At 59.6% G+C, this 22,624-nt stretch overlaps 3 protein-coding genes and 1 long non-coding RNA gene across 4 annotated transcripts; 1 reads left to right on the forward strand and 3 right to left on the reverse strand.

Moving 5' to 3' along the window:
* Window positions 1–1,274: 1,274 nt before the first annotated feature.
* Window positions 1,275–3,154, reverse strand: LOC126642852 (DNA replication licensing factor MCM7-like; the record flags this gene model as incomplete). Its single annotated transcript, XM_050320854.1, has 3 exons — window positions 3,134–3,154; window positions 2,786–2,844; window positions 1,275–1,474 (listed from the first exon to the last, which is right to left on the reverse strand). Coding segments are annotated over exons 1-3 (280 nt in total), but the record flags the coding sequence as incomplete, so codon positions are not given.
* A 509-nt stretch (window positions 3,155–3,663) lies between these two features.
* Window positions 3,664–4,867, reverse strand: LOC126642855 (uncharacterized). The gene is made up of 3 exons (XR_007629616.1): window positions 4,792–4,867; window positions 4,271–4,435; window positions 3,664–3,701 (listed from the first exon to the last, which is right to left on the reverse strand). It is a non-coding gene; the product is annotated as an uncharacterized LOC126642855 (long non-coding RNA).
* A 961-nt stretch (window positions 4,868–5,828) lies between these two features.
* Window positions 5,829–15,143, forward strand: AP4M1 (adaptor related protein complex 4 subunit mu 1). Its single transcript, XM_050320857.1, is given in 15 exon segments — window positions 5,829–5,835; window positions 7,603–7,654; window positions 8,454–8,550; window positions 9,364–9,474; window positions 9,898–9,968; window positions 10,796–10,860; window positions 10,959–11,024; window positions 12,061–12,114; window positions 12,953–13,056; window positions 13,805–13,896; window positions 14,025–14,069; window positions 14,170–14,220; window positions 14,479–14,528; window positions 14,531–14,592; window positions 14,831–15,143. Coding segments are annotated over 15 exon segments (1,122 nt in total). The 3' UTR covers window positions 15,026–15,143.
* Window positions 15,144–16,246: 1,103 nt separating this feature from the next.
* Window positions 16,247–21,921, reverse strand: COPS6 (COP9 signalosome subunit 6). The gene is given in 12 exon segments (XM_050320863.1): window positions 16,247–16,511; window positions 16,772–16,872; window positions 17,364–17,456; window positions 17,737–17,851; window positions 18,115–18,162; window positions 18,281–18,343; window positions 18,472–18,560; window positions 19,406–19,470; window positions 19,775–19,832; window positions 19,835–19,840; window positions 21,158–21,283; window positions 21,767–21,921. Coding segments are annotated over 12 exon segments (1,005 nt in total). The 5' UTR covers window positions 21,867–21,921; the 3' UTR covers window positions 16,247–16,370.
* Between the last annotated feature and the right edge of the window lie 703 nt (window positions 21,922–22,624).

Genomic DNA, 22,624 nt, shown 5'->3' on the forward strand with positions numbered 1-22,624 from the left:
CCCTGGGACCCAAAACCCCCTGGAACCCCCAAAACCCCCTGGAACCCCAAAACCCCCTGGGATCCCAAACCCCCTCATGTCCCAAAAAGTCCTCCTCATAAAGGGGCAGGAAAAGGGGGACCTCGATCTGGGGAGGGGGTCAGGGGTCAGGGGGACCCTAAACCCCACAGAACCCCTGGGACCCCAAAACCCCCTGGAACCCCAAAACCCCCTGGAACCCCAAAATCCCCGTGTCCCAAAATCCCCTGGATCCCAAAACCCCCTCATAAACGGGGCAGGAAAAAGGGGACCCTCGATCTGGGGGGAGGGCAGACACCCCCAAAGCCCCCTAAAGCCCCAGGACCCCCAAAGCCCCCTAAAACCCCCATAACTCCCCCAAAGCCCCAGGACCCCCAAAGCCCCCTTACCGGCTGGTAGGTCTCAGCCCGCACTGGTCGCAGCTGTGAGGTGTGGGTCAGACACCCCAAAGCCCCCCAGGACCCCCATAACTCCCCCAAAGCCCCCAGGACCCCCAAAGCCCCCAGGACCCCATAACTCCCCCAAAGCCCCAGGACCCCCAAAGCCCCCTTACCGGCTGGTAGGTCTCAGCCCGCACTGGTCACAGCTGTAGGTGTGGGTCAGACACCCCTAAAGCCCCATAACTCCCCCAAAGCCCCCAGGACCCCATAACTCCCCAAAGCCCCCAGGACCCCATAACTCCCCCAAAGCCCCCCAGGACCCCCATAACTCCCCCAAAGCCCCCAGGACCCCCAAAGCCCCCTTACCGGCTGGTAGGTCTCAGCCCGCACTGGTCGCAGCTGTAGGTGTGGGTCAGACACCCCCATAACTCCCCCAAAGCCCCCAAAGCCCCCAGGACCCCCATAAGCCCCCAAAGCCCCCAAAGCCCCCTTACCGGCTGGTAGGTCTCAGCCCCGCACTGGTCACAGCTGTAGGTGTGGGTCAGACACCCCATAACCCCTCCCCCAGGAGCCCCCAGGACTCCCCCAAAGCCCCCAGGACCCCCAAGACCCCCAAAGCCCCCTTACCGGCTGGTAGGTCTCAGCCTCGCACTGGTCGCAGCTGTAGGTGTGGGTCAGACACCCCATAACCCCCCAGGACCCCCATAACTCCCCCAAAGCCCCCCAAAGCCCCCAGGACCCCCAAAGCCCCCTTACCGGCTGGTGGGTCTCAGCCCCGCACTGGTCGCAGCTGTAGGTGTGGTCAGACACCCCAAAGCCCCCAGGACCCCCATAACTCCCCCAAAGCCCCCCAGGACCCCCCAAAGCCCCCAGGACCCCCCAAAGCCCCCCTTACCGGCTGGTAGGTCTCAGCCCCGCACTGGTCACAGCTGTAGGTGCCCACCACGAGCAGGGGTCTGACCTCGCTGACCCTCGTGACGACCCCTCTGAGCGTGACGAGTTTGCCGATGGAGCCGGCCCGGAGCTCCCGCACCCCCCGCGGCTTGGAGAGCGCCGGGGCACGGAAATACAGCTCACTGTGGGGGAAAATTGTGTTAAAAATATAAATATAGCTTATTGTGGGGTTAAAAAATATAAATGCAGCTCACTGAGGGGGAAAAAATATAAATACAGGTCATTATTGGGGTAAAAATGGGGTTAAAAATATAAATACAGCGCCGGGGCCCGGAAATACAGCTCACTATGAGGGGAAAATATATAAATACACGTCTTAAAAATATAAATACAGCGCCCGGGGCGCAGAAATACAGCTCACTGGGGGGGGATAAAATATAAATATAGGTTATTGTGGGGGAAAAATGGGGTTAAAAATATAAATACAGCGACGGGGCACGGAAATACAGCTCGCTGTGGGGGAAAAATATAAATACAGCTCACTATTGGGGTAAAAATATATAAATATAGCTTATTGTGGGGGAAAAATGGGGTTAAAAATATAAATACAGCGCCAGGGCCCGGAAATACAGCTCACTGGGGGGGGAAAATTGTGTTAAAAATATAAATACAGCTTATTGTGGGGGTAAAAAATATAAATACAGGTCTTAAAAATATAAATACAGCGCCGGGGTGCGGAAATACAGCTCGCTGAGGGGGAAAAATTGTGTTAAAAATATAAATATAGCCCACTGAGAGGGGAAAATTGTGTTAAAAATATAAATACAGCTCACTATTGGGGTAAAAATATATAAATATAGCTTATTGTGGGGGAAAAATGGGGTTAAAAATATAAATATAGCTTATTGTGAGGAAAAAATGGGGTTAAAAATATAAATATAGCTTATTGTGAGGAAAAAATGGGGTTAAAAATATAAATATAGCTTATTGTGAGGAAAAAATGGGGTAAAAAATAAAAATATAGCTTATTGTGGGGGGAAAAATATAAATACAGCTTATTGTGGGGGTAAAAAATATAAATACAGGTCTTAAAAATATAAATACAGCGCCGGGGTGCGGAAATACAGCTCGCTATGAGGGGGAAAAATTGTGTTAAAAATATAAATATAGCTTATTGTGGGGGAAAAATGGGGTTAAAAATATAAATACAGCGACGGGGCACAGAAAAGAAAAATTGTGTTAAAAATATAAATACAGATCACTATGGGGGGAAAAAATATAAATACAGCTTATTGTGGGGGGAAAAAATGGGGTTAAAAATATAAATACAGCTCATTGTGGGGTTAAAAATACAAATACAGCTCAGGTGGGATTTTGGGGCTGGGAGGGGGTCTGGGGGGGATTCCAGGAGGTGGGAAGAGGTTTGAGGGGGGATTTGGGGGAGATTCAGGAGGAACTGGGGGGGATTTGGGGTCTCCAGGACCCCCACTCACAATCTCCTGAGCAGCTCAGGGGGGTACTGGTTCTGGGGGATTTGGGGGGTTTGGGGGATCTTGGGAGGTATTTGGGGTGGGTTTGGGTCTCCAGGACCCCACTCACAATCTCCTGAGCAGCTCGGGGGTACTGGTTTGGGGGGGGTTTTGGGGGGATTTGGGTGGGTTTGGGGGTATTTTGGGTGGGTTTTGGGGGTATTTGGGGTTTCCAGGACCCCCACTCACAATCTCCTGAGCAGCTCAGGGGGTACTGGTTCTGGGGGGCTTTGGGGGCTCCCCGTCCCGGCCCCGCTGCTCCAGCAGCAGTCGGTGCTCAGAGGTAAACGTCCAGGGGGTCCCGGGGGTCACCTGGGGGTAAGGTTGGGGCATCCAGGACCCCCAAACTAGAGACACCCCAAATCCGAACCTGGGACTCCCAAATCCCACCCTGGGACCCCCACAGTGCTCCAGGTAAACGTCCAGGGGTCCGGGGGTCACCTGGGGGGGTCACAGCGTGGGGGGCTTCAGGACCCCCAAACCAGAGACACCCCAAATCCCACCCTGGGACCCCAAATCACCCTGGGACCCCAGGTAACGCATCCTGGGATCCCAAATCCCACCCTGGGGACCCCGAGATCCCACCCTGGGACCCACCAATCCCACCCTGGGACCCCCAAATCCCACCCTGGGACCCCAAATCCCACCCTGGGACCCCCATGGTGCCCCAGGTAAACGTCCAGGGGTCCGGGGGTCACCTGAGGGGAACAGCAGTGGGGGGCTCAGGATCCCTCCAAACCAGAGACACCCCAAATCCCACCCTGGGACCCCCCACAATCCCACCCTGGGACCCCCAAATCCCACCCTGGGACCCCAAATCCCACCCTGGGACCCCCCCATGGTGCTCCAGGTAAACGTCCAGGGGGTCCCGGGGGGTCACCTGGGGGAGGTCACGCATCAGGGGGGGCTTCAGGACCCCCTAAAGCACCCCAGGACCCCTCCCAAGCCCCCAAAACACCCCAGGACCCCTTGTCACCCCCAAGCCCCCCATTCGGGGGCTGTCCCAACTCTCTGTCCCTGTAGAGGGGCAGCAGCTCTGCACGGCCTCGGTGAGGACCCCCCCCAAATCCCCTGGAACTGCTCCAAACCCCTCAGGAACTGCTCCAAACCCCCCAGGACCCCCAACCCCCTGAACTGCTCCAACCCCAGACCCAAATCCCCTGGAACTGCTCCAAACCCCCAGGACCCCCAGAACCCCCAAATCCCCTGGAACTGCTCCAACCCCCCTCAGGACCCCCCAAATCCCCCTGGAACTGCTCCAAACCCCCAAATCCCCTTTAACTCCTCCAAGCCCCCAGGACCCCCCAGCCCCCAGTCGGGGTCTGTCCCACCTCTGTGTCCCTGTAGAGGGCAGCAGCTCCTGCACGGCCTCGGTGAAGACCCCCAGACCCCCAACTGCTCCAGACCCCCCCAGGACCCCCCCAGCCCCCCAGTCGGGGTCTGTCCCACCTCTGTGTCCCTGTAGAGGGGCAGCAGCTCCTGCACGGCCTCGGTGAAGACCCTGCCCAGCCTGCGGGCGTTCTCGGCCACGGCCTCGGCCAGCTCGGGCTCGTCCTCGGCCACGTCGTCCAGGGCCACCCACAGGGCCACCTGCTCCCGGTGCGCCAGAGCCCTCTGCGGGCACGCAGGCCGCTCAGGGACCCCACAAACGGCTCGGGGGACCCTAAACGGTTAGGGACCCCAAAAACAGGCTCAGGGACCCCAAAATGGGTTGGGGACCCCAGAAATGGGTTGGGGGACCCCAGAAACGGGTTGGGGACCCCCAAAAATGGGTTGGGGACCCCCAAAAATGGGTTGGGGAACCCCACAAACGGGTTGGGGGACCCCAGAAATAAAAGATTTGGGGTTGGGGGGTGACTTGAAGGGGATTTGTGGGGAGTAAAGAGAGGATTAGAGGAGAAGCTGAGGGGTCTGGGGGGGTGGGAGGGGGTCTCTGGGGTCTCTTTAGGGGGTCTCTTTGGGGGTCTCACCAGCTGATCCCGGTATGGGAATTCCTTGTGTCCCTCGGGGCCATCCCGGTAAAATTCCTGCAGGAAACGCTTCGCCCTTCTCTGGGGAACAGGGCCACGAAGGGGTCAGGAATGAGGGGAGTCTCAAATGGGGTCCCACAATGGGGGTCAGGCAAGGGGGTCAGGAATGGGGTCCCACAATGGGGGGGTCAGTGAAGGGGGTCAGGAATGAGGGGGTCCCACAATGGGGGTCAGGAATGGGAGGATCAGGAATGGGGGTCAGGAATGGGGTCCCACAATGGGGGTTGGGAATGGGGGTCCCACAATGGGAGGGTTGGGAATGGGGTCCCATAATGGTGGGGGTCCCGAATGGGGTCCCATAATGGGGATCAGGAATGGGGAATCAGGAATGGGGTCCCACAATGGGGGTCAGGAACAGGGGTTCCCAATGGGGGTGGAGTCAGGAATGGGGATCAGGAATGGGGTCCCACAATGGAGGGGTTAAGAATGGGAGTCCCACGATGGGGGGGTCAGGAATGGGGTTTCCCAATGGGGGATCAGGAACGGGGGTCCCACAATGGGGGTTCAGGAAAGGGTTCCCAGTGGGGGGTCCCACAATGGGCGTCCCACAATGGGGATCAGGAAAGGGGGTCCACAATGGGGGTCCCACAATGGGGATCGGGAATGGGGGATTGGGAATGGGGGTCCCACAATGGGGGTCCTGAATGGGGGTCAGGACAGTGGGAGCAGGAATCGGGGTTCCCAATGGGGGAGTCAGGAATGGGGGTCTCACAATGGGGGAGCAGGAATGGGGGTTCCTCAATGCGGGGGGATCAGGAATGGGGGTCTCACAATGGGGGATCAGGAATGGGGGGGTCAGGAGTGAGGGATCCAAATGGGGGATCAGGAATGGGGGTCCACAATGGGGTTTCCCAATGGGGGGTCAGGAATAGGGGTGCCACAATAGGGGATCAGGAAAGGGGGTTCCCCAATGAGGGGGTCCCACAATGGGGGGGTCCCGGTGCCGTGAGGGGGGTCCCGGTATCGATAACCGGGGAATGGCCGGTACCTTTATCGCTGTCGTAGTCACGGGGGGCCATGTCGGGGAGGGGGCGGGGTGTGGGGGCGGTTCCCAAAGGCTCTGTCGCGATTCCCGGTCGCGATTCCCGGTCGCGATTCCCGATCGCGATTCACGAGCGCGCCGTTCCCGCCGCCGCCGCCTCACGGAGAAGTGGCGCGAAAACCTCGCCCACGTGACCTCCGCCGGCCAATCAGCCGCCAGCGCCCGCCCACCCACCGGGCGGGGGGGGCGGAACAGCCAATCAGAGCAGGGAGGGCCGCGGCGCCGGCCAATGGAGAGGCGCGGGGGGGACCCACGTGGGGCGAGGCGGTGCCCGCGGTGGGCGGGGCCGGCGCGCGGCGGCGGCGGGAACCGGGCGAGGTTCGGGGGGCCCGGAAGGGACGAGGCCCCGCCCCCTCTTAAAGGGGCCGCGACCCCCGGGGAACAGGGGGCTTGAGGGGCTTGGGGGGCCGGGGAGGGGTCGGAGGGGCCGGGGAGGGGTCGAGGAGGGGCTCAGGGCGATGCGCTTGGAGGGGCTGGGGGTTGGAGGGGCTGGGAGGGACTGAGGGGGAGGGGCCTGGGGGGCCCTCAGTTTTTGGGGGTTTGGGGGTTTTGGGGGTCTTGAGGGGTCAGGGAGGGCTCAGGGCTTTGGGGTTGGAGGGGCTGGGGGTTCAGGGGTTTCGGGGGTCTCGAGGGGTCGGGAGGGGCTGAGGGTGAGGGTGGGGGGGCTCGGTTTTGGGGGGCTCAGAGTGGGGTCCTGGGAGGGATCGAGGGGGCTGGGGGTCTAGGGGCTCTGAGGGGGTCAGGGAGTCTGGGGGTTCAGGGCTCTGGGGAGCTCAGGGATCTGGGGGTCTCAGTTTTGGGGGTCTCTGGGTCTGGGGGGTCTCAGGAGGGGTTTTGGGGTCCCCTGACCCCCTTTGCCGCCCCCAGATGCTCTCCCACTTCTTCATCCTCAGCTCCAAGGGGACCCCTGATCCACAGGGACTGTATCCCCAAAATCCCCCAAAATCCCCCCAAATTAGGGACCCCCTCCTGATCCACAGGGACTGTATCCCCCAAAATCCCCCAAAATCCCCCCCCAAATTAGGGACCCCCCCTGATCCACAGGGACTGTATCCCCAAAATCCCCAAAATCCCCCCAAATTAGGGACCCCATCCCTGATCCACAGGGACTGTATCCCCAAAATACCCCCAAAATCCCCCCCAAATTAGGGACCCCTCCTGATCCACAGGGACTGGATCCCCCAAAATCCCCTCCCCAAATTAGGGACCCCTCCCTGATCCACAGGGACTGGATCCGCCCAAGGTCCCCTCCCCAATTAGGATCCCTCCTGATTTGGGGACTGGATCCCCAAAATCCCCCTCCCCAAATTTGGGGACCCCTCAGACCCTCCCCACCCCCTCAAATCCTCCCAAATTTCCTTAACCCCCCAAAAAGTCCGGGGACCCCCGCGCCCCCGTGACGTCACCGACGCCTTTAGCGACCCCAGGGACCCCCAAACCCCTAAATCCCTCAAATCCCTCCCAAACCCCCCAAATCCCCCCAAATTTCCTTAACCCCCAAAAGTCTGGGGACTCCCCGCGCCCCCGTGACGTCACCGACGCGTTTTACCGGGGTGACCTCGGTGCGGGGAGCAGACCCCGTGTTTATGGTAATTGGGGATTTTGGCGGGGTTTTGGGGGTTTGAGTAGTTTCAGCTCTCGTGACCCCCGACCCCCCAGAGCGCGGGGGCTGCACTTGTGCACGTCAGGCACGGGGGCTCTTCTTTGAGGCCACCGCGGAGGCTCGGCCTCGCCCTTCACCCTCGTCGAGTTCCTCAACAGGTCCGGGGCTCTGGGGATCTGGGGGCTTTGGGGGCTTTGGGGGTTGAGGGTTTGGGGGATCCTGGGGGCTTTGGGAGGGTTTTGGAAGGGTTTGGAGGCTTTGAGTTTGGGAGGGCTTTGGGGGCTTTGGGGGGATTTGGGAGGGCTTGGGGGTTTGGGGGCTTTGGGGGTTGGGAGGGTTTGGGGGATTTGGGGGCTTTGAGGGGTTTGGGAGGGCTTTGGGAGGGGCTTTGGGAGGAGGGTTTTGGGTGGCTGTGGGCTTGAGGGGTTCTGAAGGAGGAGATTTGGGAGGAGGCTTTGGGAGGAGCTTTGGGGGGCTTTGGGGCCAGGGCCTTTGGGAGGGCTTTGAGGGGTTGGGAGGGTTTTGGGAGAGGGTTTTGGGGTCCGGTGGGTTTGAGGGGCCCTGAAAAGGTCAGGGGAGAGATCTTGGTGAGGGGGCTCTGGGGGCTCCTTAGGGGGCTTTGGGAGGTCCCTGAGGGGCTTTGAGGTTTTTAGGGGGTTTGGGGTGACAAACTCCCCATGTCCCCCCAACTGGTGAAGGGGTCTGGGGGTGTTTTGGGGGTCTGAGGGGTCTGGAGGGTCTGGGGTGTTTGGGGGTCTGGGGTTATTTTGGGGTTGTTTTGGGGGTCTGGGTATGTTTTGGGCGGTTTTCAGTGATTTTTAAAGGCAATTTTGAGGGGGTTTGGTGGATTTTTTGGGCGATTTTGGGTTTTTTTTGGATTCTGGGTATTTTTTTTGGATTTGGGGGATTTTGGGGGGGGTTTTGGGGGGTGACAGAGCCCCCCCTGCCCCCCCCCAGGCTGGTGACCCTGCTGAGGGATTTCTGTGGCCCCCTGAGCGAGAAAAATGTGGGGCTGAACCTGGGGCTGGTGTGTGAGCTCCTGGAGGAGACCCTGGTGGGGCTGGGGGCACTGGGAGGGACTGGGAGGCACTGGGAGGGGACTGGGAGGGGACTGGGAGGGGACTGGGAGGGACTGGGAGGGGACTGGGAGACTGGAGATTTTTGGGGTCACACTGGGGATCCTGGGGTCACTTTGGGGGTGGTTTTGGGGGGTTCTGAGTCCCATTTGGGTGGTCCTGGGTTCATTTTGGGGTGGGTTTGGGGTCATTTTGGGTTTATTTTGGGGGTTTTTGTGTCCCCCCTCCAGGATTTCAGGCACATCCAGACCACGACCCCCTCGGGGCTGCATTTTGGGAGGTTCTGGGTTCATTTTGGGGTGGTTTTGGGGTCATTTTGAGTTCATTTTGGGTTCATTTTGGGGGTTTTTGTGTCCCGCCCCCCAGGATTTTGGGTACATCCAGACCATGACCCCCTTGGGGCTGCATTTTGGGGGTCCTGGGTTCATTTTGGGGTGGGTTTGAGGGGGTTCATTTTGTGTTTATTTTGGGGGTTTTTGTGTCCCCCCCCAGGATTTCGGGCACATCCAGACCACAACCCCCTCAGGGCTGCATTTTGGGGTCCTGGGTTCATTTTGGGGGATTCTGGGTTCATTTTGGGGTGTTTTTGAGGGGGTTCTGTGTTTATTTTGGGTTTTTTTGTGTCCCCCCCCCAGGATTTCGGGCACATCCAGACCACGACCCCCTTGGGGCTGCATTTTGGGGGTCCTGGGTTCATTTTGGGGTGGGTTTGGGGTCATTTTGGGCTCGTTTTGGGGTCATTTTGAGTTCATTTTGGGTTCATTTTGGGTGTTTTTGTGTCCCCCCCCCAGGATTTCGGGCACATCCAGACCACGACCCCCGAGGTTCTGAGGAGCCTCGTGCAGGCCCAGCCCGAGACCCCCAAACCCTTCAACCTCCTGGACCTGGGCTCTGTGGGGCTGGTGGGGACCCCAGAACGCTGCGGGGGCTGGGGGGGTCCTGGGGTCTGGGGTCCTGGGGGTCCTGGGGGTCCTGGGGGAGCTGGGAGGTTTAGGGGGATTTGGGGTCTTGGGGAGGATTTGGGGGTTTTGGGGAGGATTTGGGGGAGTTGGGAGGGTTTGGGGGTCTCTGGGGGTTTTGGGGAGGTCTCTGGGGGCTGTTGGGGGTCCTGGAAAGGTTTGGGGGTCTGGGGCTTTGGGAGTCTCTGGAGGTTTTGGAGGTCTCTGGAGGTTAGGGGTCTGGGGCTCTGGGAGGGTTTGGGGTCTCCAGGGGGTCCTGGGAGTTAGTATCTGGGGGTTCCTGGAGGGTTTGGGGTCTCTGGAGTGTTTTGGGGGTCTCTGAGGGTCTCTTCCCCCCAAAATGTCCCTTTTCCCCCTCCGTTCCAGTTCGGGGCAGAGACGCAGCAGAGCCGGGTGGTCCTGGCGGCGGCCGCCAGACCCTCCCCTGCGGGGACCAGGTGGGACCCCTGAGACCCCAGGACCCTCAATATCCCCTGTCCCAGGACCCCCGAGACCCCCGGACCCCCAAACATCCCCCCCATCTCAGGACTCCCAAACCCCCTCCCAAACCTCCTGGGACCCCCAAATGCCACAAGACCCCCGGACCCCAATGTCCCCCACCATCCCAGGGACCCCCAAAACCCCCGGGAGACCCCCAACCCCCCTCCCCAACCTGGGACCCCCAAAATGCCACAAGACCCCCCAGGATCCCCCCAATGTCCCCCCCATCCCAGGAACCCCCAAAACCCCCTGGGGACCCCAAATATCCCCATCCTGGGACCCCAAAATCCCTGGGGACCCCTAAATATCCCCTGGGACCCCCAAATATCCCCCATCCGGGACCCCCAAAACCCCAGGGACCCCAAATATCCCGGGACCCCCAAATATCCCCTGGGACCTCCAAATATGCCCCCATCCCAGGACCCCCAAATATCCCCATCCCAGGAACCCCAAAACCCTGGACCCAAATATCCCCGGACCCCAAAACCCCTCGGGACCCAAATATTCCCGGACCCCAAATATCCTCCCATCCCAGGGACCCCAAATATCCCCTCATCCGGACCCCAAATCTCCCCAGGACCTAAACCCCCGGGACCCCAAATATCCTGGACCCCAACCTCCTGGACCCCAACCCCCTAAAATCCTCAAGCCCCCAACCCACTCAGGTCCCCCCACCTCCCCGAGTGCCCCAAGCCCCTCTCGGACTCCCAGGACCCCTAGACCCCCTCAGACCCCCAAATCCCCCAAACCCCCAAAACCCCCTGGACCCCCGTGTCCCCCCCAGCCTTCCAAGCCCGAGGTTTTCATCGATCGTCGTGGAGCGGCTCTCGGTCGTCATCGCCTCCAACGTGAGCCAAAAACCCCCAAAAACCCCCAAAAACCCCCAAAACCCCCAAAACCCCCCGGAGCCTGCCCGGCCCCCCGCTGAGAGGAGCCCCCTGTGCCCAGGGACCCCCTGAGGGTCGATGTGCAGGGACAGATCCGGCTCAAGAGCTTCCTGCCCCCGGGAGGAGGTGACGGGGCCCCAAATGGGAGGGCCCAAAATGGGGAGGGGGACACAAAATGGGGGAAGGACCCCAAAATGGGAGGAACCCAAAATGAGGGGGACCCTAAAATGGGGAGGGGGACACAAAAATGGGAGGGACTCCAAAAATGAGGGGGACACCAAAATGGGAGGGGGACCCCAAAAATGAGGGAGGACCCTAAAAATGGGAGGGGGACCCCAAAACAGGGGTAGGGACCCCAAAATGGGGGAACCCCAAAAATGGGGAGAGGGACCCCAAAAACAGGGAGGGGGACCCCAAAAATGGGGAGGGGGACCCCAAAATGGGGGCGACCCCAAAAGGAGGGAGGGACCCCAAAATGGAGGAGGGACCTCAAAACGGGGGAGGGGGACCCAAAATGGGGAGGGCCCCTAAAATGGGGGAGTGACCCCAAAATGGGGAGGAGGACCCCAAAATGGGGAGGGGACCCTAAAATGGGGGAGGGACCCTGAAACGGGGAGGGGGACCCCAAAAATGGGGGAGGGACCCTAAAATGGAGGGATCCCAAAATTGGGAGGGGGACCCCAAAATGAGGGGCGGACCCCAAAAGGAGGGAGGGACCCCAAAATGGGGGAGGGACCTCAAAACTGGGGGAGGGGGACCCAAAATGGGGGAGGGCCCCAAAATGGGGAGAGTGACCCCAAAAATGGGGAGAGGGACCCCAAAAATGGGAGGGGAAAGGGGTTTGGGGGACCCCCAAATCGGGAGGGCTAAAGGATTTTGGGGGAATTGAGGGTTTTTGGGGGCCTGGAGGGATTTCTGGGGGTTAAAGGGGATTTTGGGGAGATTTGAGGATTTGGGGATTTTAGGGGTTAAAAAAGTCCTTGGGGGGAAGGGGTTGAGGGGAAGGGAAGGGTTTTGGGGGCAGGGGAATTTGGGGATCTGGAAGGATTTGAGGGGGTTTGAAGGGTTTTGGGGTGGGGGATCTGGAAGGATTTGGGGGTTTTAGGGCCTGGGGGGTTTGGGGACCCCCGGGTGACCCCAAATTGTCCCTTTTCCCCCCCAGAGATGAGGGTGGGGCTGACAGAGGAGTTCTGTGTGGGGAAGTCGGAGCTGAGGGGTGAGACCCCCCAAATCCCCCCAACTTCCCCCAAATCCCCCTCCCAAATTCCCCTCCCCAAATTCCCCCCTCCCCAAATTCCCTCCCCCAAATCCCCCTCCAAATCCCTCCCAAATCCCCCTCCCCCAAATCCAGGGAGGGGGGACACCCGGACTGGACCCCTGGACACCCAAAAACCTCCCCAAAATCCTCCCTGGAACCCCCAAACCCAGCCCAGGCCCCCAAAACCACCCCAAACCCTCCCAAATTCCCCCAGATCCCTCCAAATCCCCTGAAATCCCCTGAGATCCCCCCAAAATCCCTTCAAATTCCTCCCAGAGCCTCCCAAAATCCTCCCAGATCCCTTCAAATTCCTCCCAAAATCCCTCCAAAATCCTCCCAAACCCCCCCAAATCCCTCCAAATCCCCCCAAAATCCCCCCAAATCCCTTCAAATTCCTCCCAAATTCCTCCCAAATCCCCCCAAAATCCTCCCAAATCCCCCCAAAATCCTCCCAAATCCCTTCAAATCCGCCAAAATCCCCTGAAATCCCCCCAAAATCCCCCTAAAATCCCCCCAAATCCCCCCAAAATCCTCCCAAAATCACCTCAAATTCCTCCCAAATCCCTTCAAATTCCTCCCAAATCCCCCCAAATTCCCTCCAAATCCCTTCAAATTCCTCCCAAATTCCTCCCAAATCCCCCCAAATCCCCTCAAATTCCTCCCAAATCCCTCAAATTCCTCCCTAATCCTCAAATTCCCCCAAATCCCCGAAATCCCCTGAAATCCCCAAATCCCCTCAAATTCCTCCCAAATCCTCCCAAATCCTCCCAATCCTCCCAAACCCCCTGTCCGGCAGGGTACGGGACCCCGGTGCGGGTGGACGAGTGTTCCTTCCACAGCTCCATCAAACTCGACGAGTTCGGCTCGGGAGGGTCCTCAGGGTCACCCCACCCCGGAGAGGTCGGGGGCAAAAAAGGGGCTGGGGGCAAAAAGGGGCTGGGGGCTGGAAAGGGCTGGGGGTCAAAAAGGGGCTGGGGGGCAGAAAAGGGGCTGGGAGGGGTTAAAAGGGGAGTGTCACAGAGGTTTTGGGGGGCTAAAGGGACTTGGAGGAGGTTTTGGGGGATCAGAGGAGGGGGCTTGGGGGTTTAGAAGGGCTCTGGGGGGCTGGATAAGGGGCTTTGGGGCATTTGAAGGGGTTAAGGTGATTTTGGGGTTTTGGGGGGGATTATAAGGGTGGAGTTTGGGACAGGGTATTTTGGGGGCTTAAATGGGGATTTTGGGGGATTTTGGGGAATTAAAGGGGTTTTGGGGTTTTGGGGTGATTTTTGGGGATTAAGGGGATTTTTGGGGGATTAAGGGGTTTTTGGGGGATTTGAAGGAGTTTTTGGGGGTATGAAGGGGTTTTTGGGGGATGAAGGGTTTTTGGGGATGGGGAAGATGTGATGAAAGGGTTTGGGGATGAAGGATTTTGGGGGATGAAGGGGTTTTGGGAGGATTTTGAAGGGTATTTTGGGGGGATGAAGAGGTTTTTTTGGGGGGATGAAGGGGTTTTTTGGGGGATGAAGGGGTTTTTTTGGGGGATGAAGGGGTTTTTTTGGGGGATGAAGGGGTTTTTTTGGGGGATGAAGGGGTTTTTTGGGGGATGAAGGGGTTTTTTGGGGGGATGAAGGGGTTTTTTGGGGGGGATGAAGGGTTTTTTTCCCCGCAGATGACGCTGATGCAGTACCAGGTGGTCGATGAAATTCCAGCCCCGCTCCCCTTCCGCCTCTTCCCCACCCTGGAAAAAGACCCCGGGGGCAGGTGGGGACCCCAGAACTGGGGGGAGGGGTCTTTGGGGGGCTTTATCCCCATTTTTTGGGGGTTTTGCCTCGATTTTTGGGGCCTTTCACCCCATTTTTGGGGGGGTCTCCCCCCATTTCCCTCCCCAGGATCCGCCTGTACCTGAAGCTCCGCTGTGACCTCCCCCCAAAAAGGTGGGGTCTGGGGGGGTCTTTGGGGGTCTTTGGGTCTGGGGAGGGAGTTTGGGGTCTGGGGTGCCCCAGAACCCCCAAAAATCTCCTCCCCAAATTGCAGCCAAGCCTTGAATGTGCGGCTGCAGCTCCCGGTGCCCAAGGGGGTCACCAGGTCAGTCTGGGGGATTTGGGTGGCTCTGAGGGGGATTTTGGGGGCTCTGAGGGGGATTTGGGGGTTGCAGAGGGGTCTGGGGTGGATTTGGGGGAACTGGGACAGGAATTTGGGGCTCCCAGGAGGCTGAACCCCAAATTTAGCCCCCAGGCTGAACGAGGAGCTTGACTGGGTGGGTTTTGGGACTGGGGGGGTTGGGGGTTCAGGGGAGTTTTGGGGTCCAGGGTGGTGGTGTGACCCCCAAATTTGTCCCCCCAGCCTGAGCCAGGAGCTGAGCAGCCCTGACCAGGTGGCCGAGCTGGATTTGGGCACCAAAGCATCCGCTGGAAATCCCCAAATTCCAGGGGGTCCCAACTTTCCGCCCTCTTCAAGGTGAGACCCCCAAAAAAACAAACCTCCCCAAAAAATTCACCCCACAGCCCCAAAATTCACTCCCAGACCCCTCCAAAAACCCCCAGACCCCTCCAAAAACCCCCAGACCCCCAAACCCTTCCAAACCCACCCAAAACTGTCCCAAATCCCCCCGAGAGCTCCAAATCCCCCAATATCCCAAATCCCCCAAAATTCCCCAAATATCCCCCAAATCCCAAACCCCCCAATGTCCCCCCAGCTGGAGGTGCCGTCCCTGTCCCCGGGGTGGCCCCTGGAGGTGGGTCCTGCCCACGCCTCGTTCGAGCTGCCGGCCCAGACGTGCTCCGGGCTCCGCGTGCGCTTCGTGCGGCTCTCGGGGCCCCCCGGGGCCCCCCCAGCCCAGCGCTGGGTTCGGTACCTCACCCACAGCGACTCCTACGTGCTCAGGATCTGAGGGGGACCCCCCAGAACGCCCCAAAATGCCCCAGAATTCACCCCAAATTCGCCCCCGAAACACAGGGGTTTGTGTTTTAACTTTGGGGTGAAAACGGCACTAAATGGGAAAAAAACCCCGTTGAGTTTTTGGTGTTTGTTCGACAGAGGGGCCTGCAAGGAGAAAGGGGGGGTGGGAGCCCCAAAATCCCCAAATCCTCCCCCCCCCCAAAAAAGATAAAACTCCCCCCAAAAAATACAACCCCCTCTCCCCAAACTCCTCCTTTTCCAACCCTTTTATGGAAACCCCAACCCCCACCCCAACAAACCTGGGGGTCCCCAACCCCAAACTGGGGGTCCCCAACCCCAAATTGAGGATCCCAAACCCCAAATTGGGGCTCTCAAACCCCAAATTGAGGATCCCAACCCCAAAATGGGGATCCCAAACCCCAAACTGAGGATCCCAAACCCCAAAATGGGGCTCCCAACCCCCCCCCCCCAAACAAAACACCCCCAAACTCCTCCTTTTCCAACCCTTTTATTGAAACCCCAAAGCCCCCCCACAAACTTGGGGGTCCCCAACCCCAAACTGGGGATCCCCAACCCCAAATTGAGGATCCCAAACCCCCCAAACAAAACACCCCAAACTCCTCCTTTCCAACCCTTTTATTGAAGCTCCTCCCCCAACCCGGGGCTGGGGGTGGGTCTGAGGTCTCTGCCCCCTCCCCAGAGCCCCAACCCGGGTCTAGGGGGTGGGTCTGGGGTCTCTCACCTCTCACCCCCCCCCAGCCCCCCAAAGCGGGTCTGGGGGGTGGGTTTGGGGTCTCTCTCCCCCTCCCAAAGTGGGTCTGGGGGGTGGATTTGGGGTCTCTCTCCCCCTCCCAAAGCGGGTCTGGGGGGTGGGTTTGGGGTCTCTCCCCCCCCCAAAGCAGGGCTGGGGGAGGTTTTGGAGTCTCTCCCCCAAAGCAGGTCTGGGGGGTTGTTTGGGGTCTCCCCCCCCAGGCAGGTCTAGGGAGTGGGTTTGGGGTCTCTCCCCTCCCCAAAGCGGGTCTAGGGGGTTGTTTGGGGTCTCTCCCCTCTCCCAAAGCAGCTCTGGGGGGTTGTTTGGGGTCTCTCCCCCCCCTCCCAAAGCGAGTCTGGGGGGTTGTTTGGGGTCTCTCCCCCTCCCAAAGCAGGTCTGGGGGGTTGTTTGGGGTCTCTATCCCCCAAAGCGAGTCTGGGGGTTGTTTGGGTCTCTCCCCTCCCCAAAGCGGGTCTGGGGGGTTGTTTAGGGTCTCCCCCCCCCCAAAGCAGCTCTGGGGGGTTGTTTGGGGTCTCTCCCCCCCCCAAAGCGGGTCTGGGGGAGGTTTTGGGGTCTCCCCCTCCCCTCAGAAGAAGAGCCCCCGCATGCGGCGCCCCAGGCCCTGCCGGTCGTAGAGGACGTTGAATTTGTTCACGAACTGGTTCATGGTGTTGCAGGTCTTGGTGATGGTGCCCAGGTAGGCCATGAGCCCCACGTCGTTGCATTGCTGGGGGGGGGTTTAGGGATTTTGGGGACCCCCCAAAGATCCAGGAATGCCCCCAGATTTGGGGTTTTTAACCCCCAAAAAACCCTCAGGTCGTAGCAGCGCGTTTGGAACTCGAGCGGTCCCCTGGGGGGGTCCCAAAACCCCCCCAAAAAATCAACAAAACCCCCCCAAGATTTCAGGGACCCTTCAGGGATTTTGGGGCCCCCCCCCAGAGGTTCGGGGGGAGCCCAAATTGGGGGTTTTTTCCCCCCAAAACTCACGTCATAGAAGTCGGTTTTGAACTTGTCTGTGCTGAGCACGGGCAGGCAGTGGCAGAGCGCGCAGGCCTCGCGCAGGATCTCGTGGTTGAAAGGCACCTCCCCTGCGGCCCCCCCAAAATTTGGGGGGTCAGGGACACCCCCCGGACCCGCCTCAGGTCGGGGGGAAGGTCCCAAAACCCCCCAAAACCCCAAAATTTGGGTGGGACCCCCCAAAATTCAGCCCAACCCCCAAAAACCACCCCCGGCCCTGAATATTCCTCGTTCTTTATTCAGGTGGAAAACACCTCAAAATTGGGGAGGGTTTCACCCAAAATGAGGGTCAGGGAGCACCCCAAACCCGGCTCAGTTCAGGGGAGTCCCCAAAACCCAAAGAGACCCCCCAAAATTTGGGTGGGATCCCCCCAAAATCGCACCCAACCCCCCCCAAACTCCTCCCGCTCCTCATCCCTAATTGGGGATGATTGAAATTTGGGGGTCCCCCCAAAAGTGGGGGTCGAGGGGGGTTTTGGGGACCCCGGGGAAGATTTGGGGACCCCCAAAAAGGCTCGAGGACCCCCCAAAAAGGCTGGAGGACCCCCCCAAAACCACTCACCGGCCTCGGCGGCGCGGACGTACTCGAGGATGAGGCGCACGCGGCTGTGCAGCATCTTGATGGCGCTGTGCTGGGCTATCAGGTGCTCTGCCACTGGGGGGGGATACAGGGGGGGCTTGGGGAGACCCCACAGAGACCCCCCGGGACCCCCCTGAACCACCCCAAAAAAAACCCCCAAGGTCCCACGACCCTCAGAGACCCCAAAAACCCCCCCCGGGCTGTGCTGGGCTCTGAGGGGGCTGAACCAAATTTGGGCCCAAAATAGCCCCAAATCCCCCCAGAATCCCAATATCCCAAATCCCCCAAATGTCCCAACCCCCCAAACCCCCAAATCCCCCCAATCCCCCAAATCCCCCAGATCCCCCAACCCCACCGGTGCTGCTTCTCGCCGCCGCGGTCGCCGTCATCCTGGCCACGTGGTCCACCCCGATCCTCTCGGCCTCCTCGGTGGCCAAGGTGTAGAGCAGCTCTGCAAACAGCATCGTGGCCTGGGGGTCAGAGGGTCAGGGGACTCCCAAATTCTGGGGATGCCCCCCAAAAAGAAAAAAACCCCAAAAATCGGCCCTGAAATCCCCGAATGGCGGCCGAGTCAAAGGGCCAAAATCCCCCAGGGGCGTCCCTGAGACCCCCCAGACCTGAGGGACCCCCAAATTGTGGAACCCCCCAGACCTCCCAAAAGCCCCCAGGACCCTCCAAATTCCCCCAAGCCCCCAGGACCCCCAAGCCCCCAGGACCCCCAAGGCCCCGGTACCTCCCCGTTGATGATGTCGATGACGGACTCGAAGACGCTCACGGGGAGCTGGGGATGGGGGGGGAGAAAAAACGTTTTGGGGGGTCCCAAAACCCCTGGGGGTCTGAGGAGCCCCCGAATCTCTGGACCCCCCAAAAAACCCCCAGAGACCCCCCCAGAAACTCACATCAGTGTGTTTGGTCATGGGGTTGAGCTTCAGGAACAGGGGGCTCTCGATGATCTCACACACCTGGGGGGGGGGATTTGGGGTCAGGGACCCCCCAAAATAAACTGAAACCCCCCAAAAACAACCTGGGACCCCCCAAAACCAACCTGGGACCCCCCAAAATAACGTGAGAGGCCCCCCGTCCCCCTGACCTGTTTGTGCACGTGGATGTCGGCGGGCTCGGGGGGCCCCCCCGTCGTGTACCAGCCCAGGAACTCCAGGTCCTTGAACACCTGCTTGACTTTTGGGGGGGAAAAGGGGGGGGTCACCCCGAAATTGGGACCCCCCTCAAACCCCCAAAGAGCCCAGGACCTCCCCACCAAAAAAATTCGGGATGGTCAGGAACCCCCCACAAACCCAGGAGAGCCCCAAAACCTCTCCAAGACCCCCCAAAACCTCCCCAAGACTCCTCCAAAAACCTCCCCAAGATGCCCCAAAATCCTCTCAAATCTCCCCCAAATCTCCTCAAGACCCCCCAAACCCCCTCAAATCCCCCCCAAATCTCCTCAAGACCCCCCAAACCCCTCAAATCCCCCAAATCTCCTCAAGACCCCCAAACCCCCTCAAATCCCCCAGATCCCTTTTTAACCCCCAGACCCCCAAGATTTGACCCCAGGGACCCTCCAAAGCCCCAGGGACCCCCAAAGCCCTCACACTGCTCCTCCCTTGGTGTAGTAAATACTCCTTGTCGATGAGCAGCTGCCCCCCCAGACCCCAAAACCCTCAAGACCCCCAAATTCTCCCCCAAACCCCCAGGGACCCCCAAATCCCCCAAGCCCTCACACTGCTCCTCCTTGGTGTGGTAGTACTCCTTGTCGATGAGCAGCTGCCCCCAGACCCAAAACCCTCAAACCCCCAGGGACCCCCAAATCCCCAGGGATCCCCAAATCCCCCAAAACCCCCAGGGACCCCAAATCCAACCCCCAGGGACCCCCATCCCTCACACTGCTCCTCCTTGGTGTAGTAAATACTCCTTGTCGATGAGCAGCTGCCCCCCAGACCCCAAAACCCCTCAAACCCCCAAATTCCCAGCCCCTGACCACCCAAACCCCCAGGACCCACCCCAAATCCCCCCAAAGCCCTCACACTGCTCCTCCTTGGTGTAGTAGTACTCCTTGTCGATGAGCAGCTGCTCCCCAGACCCCAAACCCCTTCAAACCCCCCAGGACCCCCCAAATCCCCAGGATCCCATCCCCCAAACCCTCAGGGACCCCCCAAATCCCCCAGGGACCCCCATCCCCTCACACTGCTCCTCCTTGGTGTAGTAGTGCTCCTTGTCGATGAGCAGCTGCCTAGGGCACAAGGGCCCAAAGCCCTCTCCATCCCCTCTGTGCCCCCAAATCCCCCAAACCCCAGGGACCCCCAAACCCTGCCAAATCCCCCATCCCCTCACCTGCTCCTCCTTTTGGTGTGGTAGTACTCCTTGTCGATGAGCAGCTGCCCCCGCCGTGGGACAGCAGCTCGAAGGAATTCATCACCTCGATGTTCCGGCCCTCCTGGCGCCCGATCAGCGCCCGATCACTGCGGGGAAATTGGGCATTTTGGGGGTTTAGGGCATTTGGGGGGTTAGGGTATTTTGGGGGGGGTTTAGGGTATTTTGGGGGGGTCTGGGGCATTTTGGAGGGTCTGGGGAGGTTTGGGGGTTCCAGAATGTTTAGGGGGGGTCTGGGAGTGGTTTTGGGGTGGTTTGGGCTGTATTTTGGGTTGTATTTTGGGGCGGTTCAGGGCAGTTTTGGGCTCTCACCTCGGCCGTTCCTGCCCTCCTGGGAGCGCAGGGGGATTTGGGGGTCCCAGGGGGTACTTTTGGGGTGGTTTTCGGGGTGATTTCAGGGTATTCTGGGCTGTATTTTGGGGTGATTTGGGGGTGATTTGGGGGTGATTTTTGGGGTATTTTGAGGGTGATTTTTGGGGTATTTTGGGGGTGATTTTTGGTGTGTTTTGGGGGTGATTGTGGGGGGAATTTTGGGGTGATTTTTGAGGTGTTTTGGGGGTGATTTTTGGGGTGATTTTCCGGGTGATTTCAGGGTATTTTGGGCTGTATTTTGGGGCAGTTCAGGGCTCTCACCTTGGCCGTTCCTGCCCTCCTGGGAGCACAGGTGGATTTGGGGGTCCCAGGGGGTTTTTTTGGGGGGATTTTGGGGGGTATTTTGGGGGTGATTTTTGGGGTGATTTCTGGGGTATTTTCAGGCTAATTTTCCCGGTGATCTGAGGGTATTTTGGGCTGTATTTTGGGGTGGTTCAGGGCGGTTTTGGGGTCTCACCTTGGCCGTTCCTGCCCTCCTGGGAGCGCAGGGGGATTTGGGGGTCCCAGGGGGTATTTCTGGGGTGGTTTTCGGGGTATTTTGAGGGTGATTTTTGGGGTATTTTGGGGGTGATTTTTGGGGTGTTTTGGGGGTGATTTTTGGGATGATTTTTGGGGTAATTTTCTGGATGATTCCAGTGTATTTTGGGCTGTATTTTGGGCTGTATTTTGGGGTGATTTGGGGTCTCACCTTGGCCGTTCCTGCCCTCCTGGGAGCGCAGGTGGATCTGGGGGGTCCCAGGGAGTTTTTTTGGGGGGGATTTTTGGGGTATTTTCAGGGTGATTTTCCCGGTGATCTGAGGGTATTTTGGGCTGTATTTTGGGGCGGTTCAGGGAGGTTTTGGGGTCTCACCTTGGCCGTTCCTGCCCTCCTGGGAGCGCAGGCGGATCTGGGGGGTCCCAGGGGGTTTTTTTGAGGGGATTTTGGGGGTGATTTTCAGGGTATTTTAGGGGTATTTTCAGGGTGATTTTCTGGATGATTTCAGGGTATTTTGGGCTGTATTTTGGGGCGGTTCAGGGCGGTTTTGGGGTCTCACCTTGGCCGTTCCTGCCCTCCTGGGAGCGCAGGCGGATCCAGTGGTCGGAGATGTTGAGGATGACGAGGGGGTGAAGGGCCACGGACACGCTGCCCGTGACCCCCCCCGCCATCACCTGGGGGGCTCCTGGGGGGCAAAGCACACCTGAGGGGGCGGGGCCACTGCGGAGGGGGCGGGGTCAATGCAAATTTAGCGTGGAATAATGGGCGTGGTTAACCGGAGAGGGGCGTGGCCACCGCCAAAATGTTATTCCTGGGGTCCTTCGCAATTTTATTCCCTGCGTTCCCCCCTCTCTTTACCTGCCCCATCCACCTCCATCCCACCGCTATTCCCGGGGTTATTCCAAGTGTTATTCCCGTTCGCCCCCCGGGCATTCCCAATGTTATTCCCGGGGTCGTTCCCAACGTTATTCCTTGTATCCCACCCCCTCACTCCCTGCCCCATCCCCCCCCCATTATTCCCGCTGTTATTCCCAGGTTTATCCCCTGGATTCCTCCCCCTCTTCACCTGCCCCATCCGCCTCCATCCCGCCGCTACTCCCGGGGCCGTTGGCGCTCCCCCCGCCCGTTATTCCCAGGGATCGCTGCCGGGGCCATTCCCGTCCCTCACCCGCGCCATCCACCTCCATGCCGCCGTTGTTCCCGGCGCTGTTCCCGGCGTTATTCCCGCCGTTGTTGCCGCTTCCCCCGCCCGGAGCCGCCGCCGCCATCTTGGACCCTCAGGGGGAGGGGGCGGGGCCGCGGCTGCGCCTGCGCGGAGCGAGCTTTAAAGGGGGCGTGGTTTATGCTAAATAGCTATAATTGAGGCGTGGCTTCTCGGAGGGGCGTGGTTTTGGGCTGCGCGTGCGCAATGAGGGGGATTGCGATCCCAGTTCGTCCCAGTCCATCCCAGTGACTCCCCCAGGCCCTTCCTAAGGCCTCCCAATTTATCCCAGCCCCTTCCTAAGGCCTCCCAGCTCATCCCAGTCCCTTCCTAAGGCCTCCCAGCTCATCCCAGTCCCCTCCCAAGGCCTCCCAGTTTATCCCAGTGCCACCCTAACGCCTCACGGACCTTATCCCAGTTAACCCCAGTGCCCTCCTAAGGCCTCCCAGTTCATCCCAGTCCGCTCCTAAGGACTCCCAGACCTTTCCCAGTTCATTCCAGTTCATCCCAGTTGCTCCAGGGAGGGTCCCGGGGAGCTCCCGGTACCTGAAGGGGGCGTGGCCAGAGCAGAAAGGGGCGTGGCCAGAGCAGAAAGGGGCGTGGCCAGAGCAGAAAGGGGCGTGGCCAGAGCGCGATGGGCAGAACCATTGAGGGAGGTGGGGGCACAAGGACCCCCCAAAACCGGGCTGGGGGGGCACAAGGACCCCCAAAACCGGGCTGGGGGGGCACAAAGACCCCCAAAACCAGACTGGAGAACGGGGTGGATGAAACCATTGTGGGAGGGGGGGACAGGGAGGCAGAAGGACCCCCAAAAAGGGTCTGGGG

Source organism: Myiozetetes cayanensis, unplaced genomic scaffold (assembly GCF_022539395.1).
Source record: "Myiozetetes cayanensis isolate MyiCay16 unplaced genomic scaffold, myiCay2020 scf258, whole genome shotgun sequence".
Taxonomy (NCBI): Eukaryota; Metazoa; Chordata; class Aves; order Passeriformes; family Tyrannidae; genus Myiozetetes; species Myiozetetes cayanensis.